At 41.4% G+C, this 21,439-nt stretch overlaps 1 protein-coding gene across 1 annotated transcript in view; it reads right to left on the bottom strand.

Annotated features, from left to right (window-relative positions):
* LOC126248026 (muscle calcium channel subunit alpha-1) overlaps positions 1–21,439 on the bottom strand; it is a 922,345-nt gene that overhangs the window by 591,977 nt on the left and 308,929 nt on the right. Inside the window, exons 2-3 of the mRNA XM_049948623.1 lie at positions 16,534–16,783; positions 12,030–12,135 (exon numbers count right to left, since the gene is read on the bottom strand). Of these exons, the coding sequence (XP_049804580.1) occupies positions 12,030–12,135; positions 16,534–16,783 (356 nt within the window). The remainder of the gene's footprint in view (positions 1–12,029; positions 12,136–16,533; positions 16,784–21,439) is intronic.

Raw genomic sequence — 21,439 nt, 5'->3', positions numbered from 1 at the left:
ATCGTGATCCACCGACAACGCCTGACAACATGCGTCAGCACATTGTCAATGCATGTGCGAACGTAACGGAATGCGAACTACTCGCTGTTGAGAGGAATGTCAAATGGTTCAAATGGCTCTGAGCACTATGGGACTTAACATCTATGGTCATCAGTCCCCTAGAACTTAGAACTACTTAAACCTAACTAACCTAAGGACATCACACAACACCCAGCCATCACGAGGCAGAGAAAATCCCTGACCCCGCCGGGAATCGAACCCGGGAACCCGGGCGCGGGAAGCGAGAACGCTACCGCACGACCACGAGAGAGGAATGTCGTTACACGTATTGCCAAATGCATTGAGGTTGACGGACATCATCATTTTGAGCATTTATTGCATTGTGTGTTATTTACAGGTAATCACGCTGTAACAGCATGCGTTCTTAGAAATGATAAGTTCAGAAAGGTACGTGTATCACATTGGAACAACCGAAATAAAATGTTCAAACGTACCTACGTACTGTACTGTAATTTAAAAACCTGCCTGTACCAACTGTTCGTCTAAAATTGTGAGCCATATGTTTGTGACTATTACAGCGCCGTCTGTCACAAAGCGAAAAAAGTGGTCCAACTAAAACATTCGTATTTCTTTGCGTTGGTATAACCCATTCAGAAAATGTAACAGAAAATCTCGGAAAAAGACGAAATACTTCTCGCGCAATGCTATTGGGCAAATTTCGAGAAACTGAACTCAGCGAAGATTGTGATACCATTATGGCACCCCTATTGTAATCCTGATGTAACTATAATAAAAAATAAGAGCAAAGAAATTGAGGCACGTACAAAGACATATAGACATTGTTTTACTCGATCAGTGCGTGCCTAGAATAGGAGAAAAAATCAATTATACTACGCAAACGGAGAGCTGCAGAGGATCGACGACTGGTACACAGGGTGGACATATGTAACTGTAGCCACTGCACATAAATTGGTGAAGAAATCCGGTACTGTATGATTACGCTATTGATGGAAACAGTAATTACCATATAATATCTCTCTCTCTCTCTCTCTCTCTCTCTCTCTCTCTCTCTCTCTCTCTCTCACACACACACACACACACACACACACACACACACACACACACACAGACAGACAGACAGACAGACAGACAGAGAGAGAGAGAGAGAGAGAGAGAGAGAGAGAGACGTATAGTCGACACTTGATGTAAACCGACACCAGCGGCGGTCGCTGCAACAGAGGTGTTGCGTACGCGGAATGACCACAGTGAGGAATTACAGCTGCTATGGACTATGGACTTTTACTGCCAACCATTCTTTCCACACAAATGGAACGTGGATGTGTGTTACATGGTGGAAGTACTCTTCAACGCACATTACAAAGTAACGTGCAGGTGTTTCCTATTTGATTTTTAGTATACCCTGTGTATAAAATGGCGAGATATTCAAATTTTGGCAGGAAATTCAAAATTTTTGGTGGGAATTTAAAAATAGCCCAAACGCGCTGCTGTGTTTCCTGTGGAAATAGAGGCTGCTGTCCGAAGTAAAAGTTGGCGAGAAATTAAAAAATGCAAGATGGCAATCAGGGGATACTGGAACAAGCTCTATGACGTCCTAATATGAGACTTTTTGAATGCTGGAACTGGCTCTTTCGCGTCACAATTCAGTTCAGACCTGTCGGGCAGTTTATAACAGTATGGAATTCTGGAACAGGTTCTATGACGACAGCATCCACTGGCACTATGACGTCAGGTCGAGGTCAGTCTGTTGGTCTACTTGACACGGTTTTGCCTCCAGGTTACTATTCACTCAGAGGTGTACGATTATTTCTTCGTAACTGTAAATTTGCGTGCGTCTCTATTTAATCGGACACTGGGAGAGGGTCCTCCACCCCCGCCACCCGCACCTCTGTGTAACGTGCGGGTATCGCGTCGGCCACCGGGCCACTAGCGCCGACATCTCACCTGTGACTCGCTCCGCAGCGTTATCGTTAAGTTCATATATAGTTATTACGAATAGCAGCCAGCTACACTGCACTTTATTTTATAAATTACTCACGGTTTTTATAAAATGAAAATACTAAAAGAACAGTCTAGTTGGCTGATATTTGTAATAATCGTGTCATTAGAATACAAATATTCCATTGCGGGCCCGAAAGAACCAAAATTTTGTATAGGTGTCATATTTCAACCGTTGTAACGCATCTCTCTTCATAGAAAGGACGCGTGCGATGCAGCCGTCTCTGCCCATTGAAACAAAATTTGAACACTTTATGCAGCTGTCTCTGCTTAAACTGAAGTGTAAACGCATCCATTCTTATAGAAAGGATACGTGTAACACAGATGTAACTACACGTTGTAAACAATTACACAGCAACAGAACGTACCAGCGTGACTTCAAACACTTTGTTACAGGAAATGTTCAAAATGTCCTCCGTTAGCGAGGATACATGCATCCACCCACCGTCGCATGGAATCCCTGATGCGCTGATGCAGCCCTGTAGAAAGGCGTATGGTATCACAGCCGTCCACAATACGAGCACGAAGAGTCTCTACATTTGGTTCAAATGGCTCTGAGCACTATGGGACTTAACAGCAATGGTCATCAGTCCCCTAGAACTTAGAACTACTTAAACCTAACTAACCTAAGGACAGCACACAACACCCAGCCATCACGAGGCAGAGAAAATCCCTGACCCCGCCGGGAATCGAACCCGGGAACCCGGGCGTGGGAAGCGAGAACGCTACCGCACGACCACGAGATGCGGGCTCTACATTTGGTACCGGGTTTGTGTAGACAAGAGCTTTCAAATGCCCCCATAAATGAAAGTCAAGAGGGTTGAGGTCAGGAGAGCGTGGAGCCCATGGAATTGGTCCGCCTCTACCAATCCATCGGTCACCGAATCTGTTGTTGAGAAGCGTACGAACACTTCGACTGAAATGTGCAGGAGCTCCATCGTGCATGAACCACATGTGACGTACTTGTAAAGGCACATGTTGTAGCAGCACAGGTAGAGTGTCCCGTATGAAATCATGATAACGTGCTCCATTGAGCGTAGGTGGAAGAACATGGGGCCCAATCAAGACATCACCAACAACGCCTGCCCAATCAAGACATCACCAACAATGCCTCCCCTTCCAACGGGCAACTAAAGTGAATTTCGCTATGTTCTCTGACGTTTTACGTAGTTTTGCCATAAACTGCTTTATTCATAAGTTTGTAAAAATCTTTATCAAATGTACATGATGCGAGAACCCTTTTTCGGTGTTTAAACAAATATAGTCCTTCCAACAGCGAAGCTGCTTGAAGGGAACAGAGCCGATATGTCTATTCAATTGCAACCCCAAGCAGATGACAATGCTGGAGGAAAAAACAAGGTACAAACTATGTCAGAGACCATCGCGAAATTCACTTAGTTACCTGTTGGAAGGGGCGCTTTGCCGCAGCACACACATTTGTGTGTGAGGAATGTTTCCTCAAAGTTTGGCCGTACCTTTTTGTAACACCCTGTATATACATATGACAGGGTAGGTCGACTGAAAACGAATGACTAGTGTTTAACAAATAGATTATTTGATCGTCAAAATAGATAGCAAGTAATATTTTTCCTACAAAAAAAGGTGTCTCACATATTGGGCTATTTCATTTGTTTCACGTAATACGTAATAGGTTTGTTCTAACACAGAAAAACAAAACAATACAATGAAAATAAATTGCAGATAGTTATAAAAGTATGGCAATTTATCACATAACTTTTCAACATAGATAAACGACATGCCGCACATTTTTACATAATACACTGAAAACATGGTACAAAACATGTACACAGTATTTCAAAAAAGTAACTTCACGATTTCCAGGAACATATAAACAAAAAATATTTATGTCACACGTTACGTTTTCAAACAGCTTTCACAGTTTACAAATAGCTGATGGACTTTTTAAATTGTTCCGACAGTTTGGAATACACATGGCACAGTTGACAGACTCGACATTTGAATCACATTTGATAGAATTGGAATACTCGTGGTCCACTGACAGACTTTTAGATACAATTGGTAAGAAATATTTATTTACAGCTCTCCTCCTCTCCCCCCACCCCCTCCTTAGAAACATAAATCTAAAGGAAAAGTGATACACACGTAGTATGCAGAAAACAATATACTTCGCACAAATGGCGTACAAAAAAAAAAAAACGATTAACTTACGCACAACACATCTGCCTTGTCTTTCATGAGTTCGATTACTTTGTTGTTGATAGGTGTTACGCCTTAAGCATTATCGGGTAGATAACCAGACACGTCGAATACGTTGGGTCGACACCTTATTACTTCATAGGGATCACAACCGTTCAAACAGTAGATGAAGCTGTCGGTATCCATATAAACTAACTTTGGATTAGCAAAGTGGGTTTTCGCAATGTCATAATGGAACTGGTACATGAGGAGTTTGGATAGGTTAAGTATACACATACCGACATAAACAGGTTTTGTAAACTCTACGAAAACCTTACCCAGCTCAATAACGACGAAATCTTTGTTGAAGATTGTGTCCCGTTCAAAATTTGGTCTGGCCATATAATCTGTGCGCCAAAACTCCCCTTCCAACGGGCAACTAAAGTGAATTTTGCTATGTTCTCTGACGGTTTGCATAGTTTTGCCAAAAACTGCTTTATTCATAAGTTTGTAAAAATCTTTATCAAATGTACAAGATGCGAGAACCCTTTTTCGGTGTTTAAACAAATTTAGTCCTTCCAACAGCGAAGCTGCTTGAAGGGAACATAGCGGATGTGTCTATCCAATTGCAACCCCAAGCAGATGACAATGCTGGAGGAAAAAAACAAGGTACAAACTGTGTCAGAGACCATCGCGGAATTCACTTAGGTACCTGTTGGAAGGGGCGCTTTGCCGCAGCAAATTATGTCGACAGGGCAAATGTTAAACGGTTCACAATCTACAACAAAGATTTCGTTGCTCTGGAGGTGGCTGAGGTTTCGGTAGATTTTACGAAACCTGTTTATGTTGAGATGAGTGTGTTGGACCAATCTAAATTCCACATGTACACGTTCCATGATGAGGTTGCGAAAACGCACTTCGCAAATCCAAAGTTGCTTTATATGGATACCGACAGCTTCATCTATTGGGTGAAGGTTTGGAATCTGTATGAAATAACAAGGTGCCACTCCGACGCATTCAACGCATCTGGTTATGAGCCCGACAATCCTTACGGCGTAAACCTGCAAACAGTAATTATCTGTCTCATGAAAGACGAGGCGAATGGGTCACCGACTGTGTAGCTTGTAGTCTCCCACGCATACTGTACAACCGTTAGACGCGCTACGTGTGTGTGGCGGGCTGCTTCAGTAGTCCTCTCGGTTGATGACTACTTGAAGTGCCTTCGCGGCGGTGTTGACGGTGCTCTGCCCCCTGGTGCGCACATGGTACGGCACTTCAGTATCCAACTGCGAAGACATTAGGCGCACACACAGTATCGCAACTGACAATCGGTCTGTCTCGGCATGAAAACACGCGAGTTATTTGTGCTGACGTGTGTGTGTGTTTCTGCACGCCATTTGTGAGAAATATATTGTTTTCTGCACACCAACTGTGCGAGATATCTTGTTTCCTGCTCACCGTGCGTCTATTATCTGTGAAGTAGGTTACTGGCCATATCAAAACACATTGCATTTATTTTGCTGTTCACTAGGACGGGAGGCGTAAATAAATAGTCCTTACCAAGTGTGACTAAAATGTGTAAGTCTGTCATCTGTGCATGTGTATTATTATGTGAAACAAATGAAATAGTCCAACATGTGGGCCTTTTTTTGTAAGAAAAAATCTTATCTGCCATCTGGTTTTGACGAGTAAATAAATGTTTTGTTAAACTGTAGTCAATCTTTTTCAGTCATTCTACCCTGTCATATGTGTATATAATTGTTTGTAACGTGCCGTTAAATATGCACTGCACGTGTCCTTTCTATAACAATGGGTGCAATTTACACTTCAATTTAATTTGGGAAATTTGTGATAAGTTCCTATGGGATCACATTGCTGGAGTCATCGGTCTCTTGCCTTACACACTACGTAATCTAACTGAAGCTAACTTACGCTAAGGACAACACACACAGCCATGCCAGAGGGAGGACTCGAACCTCCGACGGGGGGAGCTGCGCGAACCGCGGCAAGGCGCCTAGACCGCGCGGCTACCCCACGCAGCCTTCAGTTCAAGAAGAGACAACTGCATAAAGTGTTCAAATTTTGTTACGGCCAGCCGGAGTGGCCGGGCGGTTCTAGGCGCTACAGTCTGGAACCGCGCGACCGCTACGGTCGGGTTAGGTTTAAGTAGTTCTATGTTCTAGGGGACTGATGACCTTAGCAGTTAAGTCCCATAGTGCTCAGAGCCATTTGCACCATTTTTTTTTGTTAAAATTTGAAGGGACGTCTGCACTGCATACGTCCTGTCTATAAAGAAGGACGTACGAAAACTGTTAAGATATGAGCACCTATCGCTAAACGGCAGACAGGTAGAGAGTAGTGGACTAGCCGACAGCTCTTAGTGAGATTTCGGCTGCCCCGGTGCGCTGAGGCGATAGCGGCGGCCGGCGCGATGCACGCACACGCAGCAGCCGTGCTCCCTGCGGCACAGGTGGCGGGGGCGGAGTACCCTCCCCAGTGTTTGATTGAATAAAGACGCATGCAAACTTTAATAAACTAACCCCTGAAATGATCAAAATAATAATTACATCACTATCAAATGTAATAAATATTAATTTGATTAAATTAAGACATCCAATATCAATAATACTTTTCATTATTCTTCAAACTTTTCTTGTTGGATTAATAACAGGAACAATAATGGAAAGTTATTGAGTGTAGGGTTACGAGAAGCACAGTGAATAGTAGCTTGGAGGGAAAAAATGTCAAATAGGCCAGCAGTCAGGCCTGGAAACGCACAAACGTTCTTTGTCTCTGACGTCAAAGTGCCCGTATTCCAGAACTTTGATCCTGTCGTTGTAGAACCTGTCCTAGAATCCCGCAACGTTATAAATTGGCCGACAGATCTGAGCTGGATTCTGGCATCATAGAGCCAGTGACAGTATCCCAGCTCTGGGGCAGCATACCAGAATTCTACAGGGTTATAAACAGCCCAATGGGTCTAAGCTTTATTGTGACGCCGCATAGCCTGTCTCAGTATTCGATGTCTCGGATTCTGACGTCATACAGCTTGTCCCATTATTCCCTGGTCGCCATCTTGCGCTTTTAAATTTCTCGCCAATTTATACTTAGGACAACAGCGCTACATCCACAGGAAGAACACAATTGGGCTATTTTTGAGTTCCCTGCCAAATTTTGAATTTCCCGCCATAATTTGAATCTCCCGACATTTTATGCATGGGACAATTGGCCTCGGCCAGAAGGATGAGGAGTGGTGATACCCCATGACTCATTGATGTCGTCATCGACGACACTCGCTGTTATTAAACTGTCCTTACTATACTACTCATGAAACACTTTCTGAACTGCCCGGTATACTTAGGACAACAGCCCTACATTCACAGGAAGAGCGCTGGCACAACTGGGCTGTGGAGGACGTTGTGAATTTCATTAAGACCGCTGCAATATACACTAAGTTCTGGATAAGCGGAAGATACCTTTTTTTTTTTTTTTTTTTAGCGTTTGGCTGAAATGGCTCTGAGCACTATGGGACTTAACTTCTGAGGTCATCAGTCCCCTAGAACTTAGAAATACTTAAACCTAACTAACCTAAGGACATCACACACATCCATGCCCGAGGCAGGATTCGAACCTGCGACCGTAGCGGTCACGCGGGTCCAGACTGACGCGCCTAGAACCGCTCGGCCATACCGGCCGGCGCTCAACCCTACCTCTGCAGCAATGGCCGCTACCGTAACTGGCCGATCTTGAATAATGAGGGCATCTACATGTAGACAATGGTTTGGTAATGTGCTGTGGCGCTCCAGATCGTCGGCCATCGGTCAACACTTTGACCCCTGCAATCGACATGCAGTGCTCTCCTTACACTTGTGTCATTCTTTGACGAATTTTCATTACTCCTTTCGCTGCGAAGAAACGCACTTCACGCCTATGCTCCTCTTATGGAGCCTACATTTCTCTGTTTTCAGCACTACTGAGTGCAGTAAACGGTCGACGAGTCCACCTACTCGCTCTGTCGCCACGAGTGTGTGCGCGAGGACAGTTGTTAAAATATCGATATATCGACGTATCAATAGTTTTTCCAAGTATATAGACATATTTAGTCGATATTTTTCACCAGATATATCGATTAAAGAATGGCAATATCGAGTGCCGATATTTTTATTTTATATTACATTTTCTTCTCAATTTTCGGTAAATATTTTGAGTTGTTCTTTTGCAATTGTTGAAGAACATAATTTTACTTTCACTATGTGAAGCAGTCTTATTGCTTTATGAGCTTTCATCACGTCCAGTCCTCCTCTCTGACTGTGTGAAGCAAGTGTATGTGGTGGGGGATGGCGGTGTGAATGGAATAACAAGACTCCCGATGTGAAGAAATACACAACAGTTGCGTTAAAAAGCCATATTTAAAGAAATTAGTGTGCTATTCTTCCGTATCAGTATACTTCAAAAATATTTGTTGAAAATGATGGAAAGAAATCTAAAAGAGAACATTGGTTTGGTTTGGTTTGGTTTTTGCGTTGGGCGGAGACGTGTGAGGGTAAATATTGACGTAATCGGCGCTCCGCGCTACCAACACAAACTGTAACGTTTAGCTTCACCACGCAATTTTGGCACTACAACTGCTACGTCACTGACGTTGGCAGAAATTTAAAAACAGGGAAGTCGACGTGAAGTGTTCGGACAAATCAGATAGAGGGCCTGAACGCCTGCATGGCACCAATCTACTGGTCGACGACGGAGCCAACGTCTCGCTGCGTCAATAAACTCCCCGCCATCCACGTACTGCTCCCCGCGGAGTGCGTCCTTTATTGGGCCAAACAGATGGAAGTAGGAAGGTACGAGATCCAGGCCGTACGGTGGATGAGGAAGAACAGTCAAATGAAGTTTTGTGAGCTCTTCTCGGATGCGCAAACTTGTGTGAGGTCTTATGTTGTCATGGAGGAGGAGACGTTCGTTTTTGTGGCGACGAAAATGCTGAAGTAATTTCTTCGATTTCACAGCTGTATGCGGCTGGCATGCACGCCGATCTGACAGGTTTACGCAATGACGAAGACACGTGTCTCGCCCAACGACTTACCGTGCTTTTGTTCGCCACCAGGTCTCCGTAGACATTCTGCAAACGCCTATGAGTATCTGTGACGTTCTGGTTTTCCGCCGAAAGAAACTCAGTGGCAGCTCTTTGGTTCGAACACATCTCAGTTACAGACTCCATTTTGAAGGCCGCGTATAGCGCCGCCATCTGTCGGAACTTCATGAAGCTATGGGGTCTGAAGCGTGGTTATTCTACGATGTCCCACCATAAATTCCGCATTTCTTCAACCGAAATTGGCCGAGGAAAAATGTGTTGCATTACTTACTGAAAACGCGCCTTGTTCACATACACAAAACTCTACCGTCTTTTTTCTGATTTTGTTCTGTATTGTTAGTTGTATTTGAAGCGGTCATCCGACGACATCCGTTTTGGTTTCTCCTTGATCCATTCGCTCATTCGCTCAGTTTTTTTTTTTTTGCAGAGGGTAGTTAACCCTCTGACCGAACACGCTGAGCTACCGTGCCGGCTAAACCGACTGAGCTACCCAAGCACGACTCACGCGCCGTCCTCGCAGCTATACTTCTACCACTACCTAACCTAGTCTCCTACCTTCCAAACTTCACAGAAGCTCTCCTGCGAACCGTGCAGAACTAGCACTCCTGGGAGAAAGTATACTGCGGAGACATGGCTTAGCCACAGACTGGGGGATGTTTTCAGAATGAGATTTTCACTCTGCAGCGGTGTGTGGGCTGATACGAAACTTCCCTCTATGTTTCCCTATACAACAGGTAAGATACAGAAAATTTAATTAATACCAGTTACGTTCCTTTCAGAGTATGCTGATGCAGTAGCTGTATACTTTACACTTATATACAACCGTTCGCTCGATGAAAGATCCGTACCCAAAGACTGGGAAGTTGCACAGGTCACACTAGTATTCAGGAAAGGTAGAAGGAGTAATCCACTGAATTATAGGCCCTTATCATTAACGTCAGTATGCATAAGCATTTTGGAATATATATTGTGTTCGAACATTATGAATTACCTCGAAGCCGGCCGAAGTGGCCGTGCGGTTAAAGGCGCTGCAGTCTGGAACCGCAAGACCGCTACGGTCGCAGGTTCGAATCCTGCCTCGGGCATGGATGTTTGTGATGTACTTAGGTTAGTTAGGTTTAACTAGTTCTAAGTTCTAGGGGACTAATGACCTCAGCAGTTGAGTCACATAGTGCTCAGAGCCATTTGAACCAATTACCTCGAAGAAAACTGTCTACTGACACACAGTCAACACGGTTTTTAAAAACATCGTTCTTGTGAAATGCAACTAGCTCTTTACTCTCAAGAAGTGTTGATTGCTATTGACAAGGGATTTCAAATTGATTCCGTATTTCTGGAAGGCTTTTGACACGGTACCACACAAACGGTTTGTAACGAAACTACATGCTTATGGAATAACGCCTCAGTTATGTGACTGGATTCGTGATTTCCTGTCAGAGAGGTCACAGTTCGTAGTAACTCTCGGAAAAACATCGAGTAAAATAGAAGTGATTTCTGGTGTTCCCCAAGGTAGTGTTATAGGTTCTTTGCTGTTCCTTATCTATACAAACGATTAGGAAGACAATCTGAGTAGCCGTTTCAGGTTGTCTGCAAATTACACTGTCATTTATCAACTTGTAAATTCATCAGAAAATCAAAACAAATCGCAAAAAGATTTAGAAAAGATATCTATTAGGTGTGAAAATTGGCAATTGACCCTAAATAACGGAAAGTGTGAGATCCATATGAGTGCTAAAAGGAATCCGTTAAACTTGAGTTACACGATAAATCAGTCAAATCTAAAGGCCATAAATTCAACTAAATACGTAGAAATTACAATTACGAACAACTTAAATGGGAAGAAACAAATAAAAAACGTTGTGGGGAAGGCTAACCAAAGATTGCGTTTCATTGGTAGAACACTTACAAAACCTAACAGATCAACTAAGGGGACTGTCTACACCACGCTTGTCCGCCCTCTTTCAGAATACTGCTGCGCCGTGTGGGATCCTTATCGGATAGGATTGACAGAGTACATCGAAAAAGTTCAAAGAAGGGCAGCACGTTATGTATTATCGCGAAATAGGGGAGAGTGTGTCTGAAATGATACAGGATTTGGGATAGACATAATTAAAACAAAGGCGTTTTTCGTTGCAGAGCAATGTTCTCACGAAATTACGATCACCAACTTTCTCCTCCGAATGCGAAAATATTTTGTTGACACCGACCTACATAGGGAGAAACGATCACCATGCGAAAATAAGTGAATTCTGAGCTCGTACGGAAATATATAGGTGTTCATTCTTTCCGCAAGCTGTACGAGACTGGAATAATACAGAATTGTGAAGGTGGTTCGATGAACCCTCTGCCAGGCACTCGAATGTGATTTACAGATTATGCATATCGATGTAGATGTTCAGCAAACTGCATTCAGAAACACCAATATTTCACTACAAATATCACACTGAGTAATATGTTACGTAGCTGCTCTTTTGATAATCCATATACTCAAAAGGAGGAGGAATAAAGAGCGTAAAAATAATTTAGTGGACACTATTAAATGTCAACATAGCAAGTGTCAGTCAAAACTCGTCTGTCATCATTAAATGGACGGTGCATACGAGACTGTATACTTCCAACTTATATGAAATATTGCTAAACAGTTTATCCAATTTCATTTAGGATCCTATGACAACCATTTATCGAAAAAAGTCGTGTACTTTGTTTACATAAATAAAGTGCTCTTTAAAATAGCAGTAATAATGTAATATATTAATGTACTTACCAAATAAAGGTTTGTATTATTGGAATCACCATTGGGATAAGGAGTGTACACAGCCAAGGCAACACAGTTTGCAAAGATGGTCAGTAATATCAGGTACTCAAAAGGTCTGTGTACGAAGTTAAAGAAAGTAACTTACTGCAGACAAGACAAGTAATTCTAGATAGAAATTTCTTGAGTCTAAACATTTTTACTTGATGACAACATTCAAATGAACTTAGACATTGTGAACACATTTACTATTGATTAATTCAGATAAACAATTTCTTGATACAAGATGGTTAATAATAATTCTAAGCTGTGTATGTTGCTCCATTACTAGGTGTCTATTACCAGTAAGAAATTCAGATTAAATTTCTTGTTAGGAAATTCAAAGCATAGCTTCACTAGATTAAGAATAATTGCAGAGACTAAATAGGAATTAGTAACGTAGGAACACTAGAAGAATTAATAATATAATACTCTTATTTAAGCAAACTGTATCACTATAGATGTGAAACAATTATGGAGCACTACCTGTATCTGAAACAGTGTGTTTATGGAAGTTCAAAGTGAGAAAAGTTGTTTTAAAGATATAGAAATTTCTTTATGATTCAGTGATTTGGTTTGCCGAGTATTAAATAATTTACTCCTCTTTTTTGCCTTACAGGCCACATTTATTTATGTCCATGAGGCTTTCTTACTGGAGACCAACAGAAAATATTCACCAGCAAGAGAGAGTGCAGTAGTAAGAAATCCAGCTTTCATGATATTATGCAGTTTATCCGCTCAAGGTTGTGCGTGTTGTGCATTTTAACGAACTATGAAAATTATAAATAAGCACACAGTCCAGTATTATAGATCGCTCACTCTCCCATTGACTAGTACTTTACTGTCTACACCACATTGATCCATTTATAGGACCTACACATGTCATAATTTCCAAATACAGTACAGATTTTTGAATATTTATGTAATTATTTTTAATCACAGTTAGGCGCAAATAAAGAATGAAATCTTTAGACATTAAAAAGAGAGTAATCTGTAGTGAACACTTAGACAGACACTGCACAGGAAATGAGCAGTTCTATCATTACGTCCTAATCACAATGCCAAATGAACGCAGTTTAGGCCAATGAACAACAACGTTTCTTTAACAAACTTAAGCCTGTATGACTTGCTTCTTGTAAATCATGAACGCTCATAACGTTTGTGAAAATGTTTACAAACCTTGTTACATTACATTTATGTGATGCTTGATTATCTGTAAAGAAGTGTTTCATACGGCAACATTTTTAGTTTCCACTATCCTATTTGAACCTCAGTTTTTCTGAAAGATTCATCTTCATTAAATTCGCATCATGTTCTTCATTTTTCATGGAATGTTTGACGAGATTTTAGTCCAAATTCAGCTGTAGGTGACAGTCATTTTAATATAATGCTTCCATTCATTTGACTTATTACACAGAACATACCTGCTCTCATCCAAAGCTAGGATAATGTCTAAATGCTCGTATAAAGCATGTATTATATTTTGAGAATAAAACAGGTATTTTGTCTAAGTAGGAATGAACTGATTTCTGATGTGAGGTAAATTAGAGTAACCGAGAATAAAAGCCAGTTTTTCTTATTTTTACTTGCTGTCGGCAAACGGTATGCGCAACTGCGGCACATACGTTTCGAATACCCCAAACAATTTTTGTAGGAGCAGTTATACATTCGTGTGAAACAAGACACACGTCACTATAGCTTCGACTTTATTGTCTAAAGAAGTTATGTTTAAAACACACAGTTAGCTCAGCGTATTACACATAAAAGGTATTTTAGAAACAAAGAATTAAGTAAGAAATACAAAAACATTTTTAGTAACAATCTGAATACTTGCAAACAGTACTATATGGGTAGCTTAAACAAGCCGTGTGTGTGCTCCATGATGTGGGCCGCAATGTGTCGCGGAAGCAAGCAGATGTACCCGTAGATAATCAAAAATGTAACAAAGACTACAAACTTTTCCAGTTGGCATTATTCTCCTCTTCGATGAAGGAGTACAAAACATTAAGAAGAAAAAAATGGACTACTTGAGATTCACCATGTCCAATACGTTCAAGTTCGGATCATTGTCTTTACAGGCGTCCACATCACTGTTAACCAGAGGTATACAAATTCTTCTTCCGGCCTGCCTGCCCATGTCTGCCGCAACCATTGAAGCAGCCCAAGCTGTCGCAACGGTGACATAAAGAGTGCATGTGTAATTAAGCCCAGTTGTTAAAGCAGGCTAACTTGGGTTTCCGCAAGCCCGGAAAGCTTCACAGGACCTCTTCAGCCTGCTGCACCACACAACAGGTTGCGCTACCAATCCGACGTGATTAGCCAGAATATGTTTGGGTTGCTTGTTTCACTGCAGCTCATTTAACATAACGGCGGGAGCAGCAAAATGAACGAATTAAGTTAAAGGAAACTGAGGAGAAATTAAGAATTGGCGAATATATACCAGTCACGAAACAGAGCCCATGTGCAGCTGGAGAAAAGTTGTCCTGTGTTTATGAAGCAGCTTCAAATAAATCAGTAGGTGTCTTGCAATGCAAATTTAGTAAGAACTTATTATGCACTCATTTGGGAACTTTGAGTATCTTACGACATGTTTGTAAAATTGACCAGCAGTTTCCTCACCACATAAATATTCTGAAAGAGGACAAACCGGCTGACAAGTGCGTGGAAATGTATGCTAAGGACTTGAGGCCATTTAGCCGTGTAGAGGGGTTCTAAATGTAGGGAAAACATTGAAGTAGTAAAAAAAATTTTGCTCAGTGGATATTAAAAACCCCGTTCCGGTGGTACGCAACGTTATGTGAAGAAAGCTTAGAATGAAAGAAAAGTTTCACCATTCAGCCATGCAATTTTTAGATTAACATAATGTGGCTAGCGAACTTCGTGTTTGTTAAAAATGCATTTCATGAAATTTGATTGAACTATTTTTGCCACTTAGAATGATTTCAGTTAACCCGAACTAGACTTCCAAAATCTAACTTTAATTAGCGTTGCAGTATAATGGACATCTTCCGGTTCTCAGGTGCAAAGGACGTCTACCTTCAGACATGATTGTGCTTACTACAGAAAACGTGTGACCCGATGATGGTTTGACTTGAGTATAGAAAGAGGGTGAAGTTGCAGAGAAAACAGTCATATCTAAATAAATAAGCAAGCCCGAAATACGCCAAAAAGGAAATAAAGACAAATAAAATCCACCATTATTTGGCCTACAATGACCCAAAATGGATATACAGGGTGTCTCAAATTATTGTTACACACTTCTAGAGGCTGTGGAGGGGACTTAGTAGATCGAGTCGTACGCAGGAACACGTCCGGAAACGTCATCCAAGGACGCTACAGACCGTCAAAGTTAAAGGCGCCGGAGCCTGTAAATGTATGTTTATACATGGTGATTCCGTGACGATCTTACAAACTTCCTAGGACGATGGAGAAGGATAAATGCATCAATCTGAAGTAAGGGTCTCTGTACCGGAAACGAACGAGTCGAAAATTATAAGCGAAAGCCTTTCTGATACCTCTGACAGTGGAGTACAAGTACTGGTACTGCTGCTGCTAAGATTGTAGGTTAGGCCACTTTTAGAGGTGGTAATATTAACCAAAACAAGGAAAAAATGTGTAGTAAACATGGGATCTAAAATGCATACCTTCAGAGCTATGAGCACTTGTTCACAAGAGGAAATATGTTTCACTGTAGTGAGGATGAACAAGTGCTCATAGCTCTGAAGGTATACATTTTAGAGTTCATGTTTACTGCACATTTTTTCCTTGTTTTGGTCCATCCTACCACCCCTGAAAATTGCCCACACTACAACCTTATCAACAACGGTATCAGTAGACGTATTCCACTGTCAGAACGGTTTTCTCTTATAACTTTCGACTCGTTCGTTTCCGATAAAGGTACCGTTACTTCACATTGGTACGTTTATCCTTCTGCATCATCCTAGAAAGTTTGTAATATCATTACGGTATCACCCTGTATATACGTTCATTTACAAGCGCCGGCGCCTATAACTTTGGCGCTCTGTAGCGCCGTCGGATCACTTTTCCGGACATGGGTCCTGTAACGGTACATCCTTCACAAGCATTGCTTTTCCTCAACAGTAATTGTGGACACCAGTGTTATTTTTCGAATTTTGGACAGCTCAATATTCTCTCAGCTGCTTTTTTGAAAATTTTGGCATAATTTTATACAGAGTATGTTACATTTCAAGTTAAAATTTACGAAAATGAATTACTTTATGAAATGTTTTAGTCTCAATGTTATAATCGATAAGAACTAATTCTGAATTTACAGTTAACTGAGACGATAGTTGCGTGGCTGTCACAGTAAGTTCACACGTGCTGCTGTAAGCGAGAGAGGAAAACACACAATGAAACTGCCCACAGGTTAACAAAGGCAGCGTATCGAGAAGTGCAACCACACGTATCGGCTCCAGGCCGTGAGGTTGGCGGTAGAGATATTTATTTGAAAGGATACTTCCATTCGACGACGTCTATACACAGTTTCCGAATGGGGTTGGTGAGGGTGAGGCAGAAGAGTGCTCTCTGGGGCCTGTCGGGCGGTGGCTTGCCCCCGCGGCGCACTTGCCTCTTCTTGGTTGCGCTCATGGCTGTGGCGTTGAGTGCCGTCTGCCACGCCGTGGACAACGGCCGGTCCGCTGCGACGCTGCTGCCTGCAGTACTGGTCGCTCGCCCCAGATCATGCTGCACGCCTGCCACAGGCCCTGCTGGACAGATTAAATGGTCAACGTAAAAAGCTGTCAAACAGGGTATCACAATTCAAACATTGGATAGTCAAAGATTGAGGGAGCCGGCCGCGGTGGTCTAGCGGTTCTGGCGCTGCAGTCCGGAACCGCGGGACTGCTACGGTCGCAGGTTCGAATCCTGCCTCGGGCATGGGTGTGTGTGATGTCCTTAGGTTAGTTAGGTTTAAGTAGTTCTAAGTTCTAGGTGACTTATGACCTAAGATGTTGAGTCCCATAGTGCTCAGAGCCATTTGAACCATTTTTGAAAGATTGAGGAATAAAGTCATTAGATGAAACTTCCTGGCAGATTAAAACTGTGTTTCGCCGGCACGGTAGCTAAGCGTGTTCGGTCAGAGGGTTAGCTGCCCTCTGTAATAATAATAAAAAAAACTGAGTTAATGGATCAACGATGAACTAGGAACAGGTGTTATGGGACGTCCGCCCCGAACAAATAGAACGAACGAAAAAAAAAAAAAAAAAAGTTGGTAGAACACTTGCCCGCGAAAGGCAAAGCTCCCGAGTTCGAATCTCGGTCTGGCACAGAGTTTTAATCTGCCAGGAAGTTTCATATCAGCGCACACTCCCCTGAAGAGTGAAAATTTCATTCTGGAAAGTCATTAGATAACTAGAAAACAAAAAACCAGACATCATTTTGTTTTAAGAAATGAGAAAAGAAGGGGAACAGCACAAAAACTAAAGAATAGTATGTACATTAACGTAGTGGGGTGCAGGAACATCTAAGAGCAAATTGAGGAGTATAAATAACGAAGAGTTACAGAAGCATGTTACAAATTGGGAACATATTAATGAAATTTTGATTAAAGTAAATATAACTTTATACAGACGCAAAACTATCGTAATAGGAGCCTATGTAATAAGCGAAGCTGTACGAGATCGTATCGAAGTTACCTTCTTCGACGAATTGAACGACATAGATGAAGCGGTAGGAAATAGAAAGGAATTCATTAGCCGAATTTTCGATAGCAGAACCGGGAGATAAGTAAGAAATAAAATAGTAGGAGCACATGGAGAAAATGTAGTGAATAATAATAGCACGAGAGTAATTAATGTATGTGAACAAAATTCAGTACAAATTCTAAATGGTTTTCATCTGCCTAAAGAAATTCATAGATATGCATGGCATCAGTATAAACTTTAATAAAAATCAATAATTGATTACATAATAATTAGGCGAAAACAGCATTAAAAGCACAAGACATCAGAGCATAAAAAGGAGTGACTTCAAAACTTAGCTTAGGGTACCAAAGTATGACGTAAATAGGCTAGAAAATGGAAGTATAGTGTATCTATACAGAAATAAGTTAGATGAAACATAATTGATCAAATATGATAATACAAAAATAAAGTATAAATACATCATTAATACTTTACATGAGGCAGCAAAAGAAGCTCTAGTCGGAGTAATAAATTGTGCAAGGAAAAAACCATTGTTTTATTTTTATTCAGACATACAGAAAGAGTTACAAATAAACAGTAATATTTAAAATGGTTAAATACGCAAAATATTCGGTACAAGGCACTATGAAGACTGCAAGAAGTAAAAATTAGAGAAATTCCAACAGACTTAAAAAATGAAAATTGGGGAAAGATAAATAATAAAGCTGATGATAATTTTATTGGAGGAAAAAGAAGCTTGGGAGCATGGACGCCACTGAAAATATGGAGGCAATTTCTAAAGAAACACAATAAATTATAAGTATTAATGTCCAGACTTGAGAAGAATGATTTGAACAATTGCTGACAGAATTAGGGAATTTTTTTTGGATAGATTAATAACAAAAGAGAGATAATAGAGGACAATGCAGACTTTTCTTTGAACATAGAAACGATAAAAAATTCAATCAAAATTTTAAAGAATGGAAGAACTACAGGAATTGGACGAATCCCCAACTGAAGTTTTGAAATAGGATATGATAAAATTACGTGAGCTATTGAGAAACCCGTTTGAAAAATGTTTAAATAGCGAAAGCATCCCCAAAGTTTGGTAAGTAGAAGTTATATCAACAATTCATACGAAGGGGAAAAATTAATATAAGTATTATAAAGGATTAACTGTGACAAATAGTCGTTAAACATTTTTAGAGACAAAATGCAAAGAAATTGAGCCCAAGAGCAAACTGACTCCAGAAGAGGAAAAGAATTACGGACTGTATATTTTGTTTGCAACAAATACGTGAAAAGAAAGATCTTGAAAATCAGCCCCTTCAGTTAATATCTGTAGACATAGAAAAAGCCTATGCCAATATAGTTTTATGCAGTTTGTGGAAAGCCTTAGAATCATCGAATACCAGTGGAAAAATGCTCCTACTAGAGCACAAAAAAGGCGAATATGCTCCTCTTTAATAAGGCTCTGCCTGAAAGTTGAGATACCAGTTACTTCGTTCTACCTTCCCCAGCACCTTTAAAAATATTGGCATGTGAATATATTCGCGCTCTTTTTAAGATAAAACTCTCCTTTCACTCTCTAAAGCTGCCGTAACTGTTCATCACTGACACCCACTCATCCATTGCTTTAAGCCTCCCACACCCATCCACTCGCAATTGCCCAATCTCACTCACTCACTCTGCCCAACTCATTGTCATTATGTCTTTGTGCCTCACTAGCTGTCACTGTTTTCTGTCTCAGCCACAGTCGCCTTCGTTCTGTCCTACTACTACTGTCGACTCTTGTTGTCACTGTTTCTCTCTTGTTCTTTCTTGCTGCTACTATCTCATTCATTCTTGCCCCCTGCCCCCCCCCCTCCCCCCCCCCTCTCTCTCTCTCTCTCTCTCTCTCTCTCTCTCTTCCTCATTGTCATTGTCATGGACTGTCTCTCATTAACACTGTCTCTCAGCCACTTCCACTCCTTCTCCTCTTTATTTCTGTCCTCCTGGCTTTGTCTCTTTTGCCCTTTTCCTAGCACTGTTCTCTGACTATCTACTATGCTCCACTGCCTCTGTGTCCTTTTCTATCTCTCACACTGCCTCTGTCTCTCTCGCTCTTTCTGCACCACAACCACTATCTACTATCTTCCAGCATTTATTACTTCTCCATTTCTCCATCTCTTTTCCGCTGCCATTATCTCCGCCTCTCTCAGCATAAAAAGGGCGAATATGATCGTACGCCAATATTTTTGCAAAAATTTTAAAGGTGTCGAGGAAGGTAGAACGAGGAAGCTTGTACCCCATTCGTCAGTCAGAGTATTTCAATAAACAGGAGCATATTTGCCTTATTTGTGCTCTGATAGGAGCATTTTCCCTCTGATTCCCTTCTGTTCCCTGCCACAGCAGGCCATGTCACTCATATGAAAAGAACTTGATGGGTAGTAACAATATTATGAGAAGGAAAGTTGCTACTCATCATATAGCGGAGATGCTGAGTCGCAGATAGGCACAACAAAAAGACTCTCACAATTATAACTTAGACTGCAGTCGTGTGTGTGTGTGTGTGTGTGTGTGTGTGTGTGTGTGTGTGTGTGTGTGTGTTGACGAAGGCCTTGATGGCCGAAAGCTATAATTGTGAGAGTCCTTTTGTTGTGCCTATGTGCAACTCAGCATCTCCGCTATATGGTGATTAGCAGCTTTCCTTCTTTTCCGTTGTTTGGTGGGTAGTAAAATTTAGACAGTTTATTTATGTGAAACTGAAATGATGCGAAACTAATTTTACACCTCAAATCGGATTTTACGTGCACAAAAAACTACAACGTGGAGTTTCCAGAACCCTTCTGATGGTAATTCAGACACTTTACATCATATTTCTCGCTGCTAAATCACTTAATAACCTACGTTTTCTCCTCACACCACACTTTAGGTGCACAAGCAGGGTAATTAGAAAATTTACAAAGCAGTTTGAGACCGGGATCTTGGGTATATATCGTCAAAATTTCAATCATTTGCTGTGCATAGCCTTCTTGGAATCCGCCGCTGGGGTTTGGTCCGTTGCTGACAGCGAAAAAATGGTGAAAAACGCTTTTTTGGGGTTTTCTCAGGAACCGTCCATGAATTTACGCAAATGTATTAATCATTCATTCATTCACGGGCATACTCGTCATCAATCGAGCTATCTAATTTTCACTTGCATATTTCACGTGTACGAGTAGGGTAACTTTGAACCTCTGTATCTGGGAAAGGGATAAAGTTATCATGAAAATTTTTAAGTCTGTTCGAGATCGGGATCTTAGGAATATACCGTAAATGTTTCAGTCACTTGCTGTGAATAGCCATCTAGTGACTCGGGTGGGGTTTCGTCTGCTAATGACGAAAATACGGTAAAAAAAATTGCCGTTTTCCGAGGAACTGCCCCCGAAATAATGGTGCCTCCAAAAGTCCCATCAATCCCTCCATAGGCCACATCAAATGCAAAAAGAACCAACCAATTTGCTCTATTTGCCTAAGCACGAGGAAGTGTGTAATATTCACATTATGACCCTATACTGTAGGGTATTGACACTAAGACGATTCTTCTTCTGGGCACACATAAGGCCCCTAGACCAAGCGATATCCAAAACGCTTAAACCTACATTTCTACCACCAACAGAACTCGAAGTATGAGTATCGGAAAATCACATTTTTATGCGCGGCGTACTGGGATACGTTGTGGCCGACCGGTTCTAGGTGCTTCAGTCCGGAACCGCGCTG

This window comes from Schistocerca nitens, chromosome 3 (genome assembly GCF_023898315.1).
Source record: "Schistocerca nitens isolate TAMUIC-IGC-003100 chromosome 3, iqSchNite1.1, whole genome shotgun sequence".
NCBI classification, from domain to species: Eukaryota; Metazoa; Arthropoda; class Insecta; order Orthoptera; family Acrididae; genus Schistocerca; species Schistocerca nitens.
Note: the sequence above shows the minus strand (reverse complement) of the source record. Positions and strands in the feature narration are given on the sequence as shown.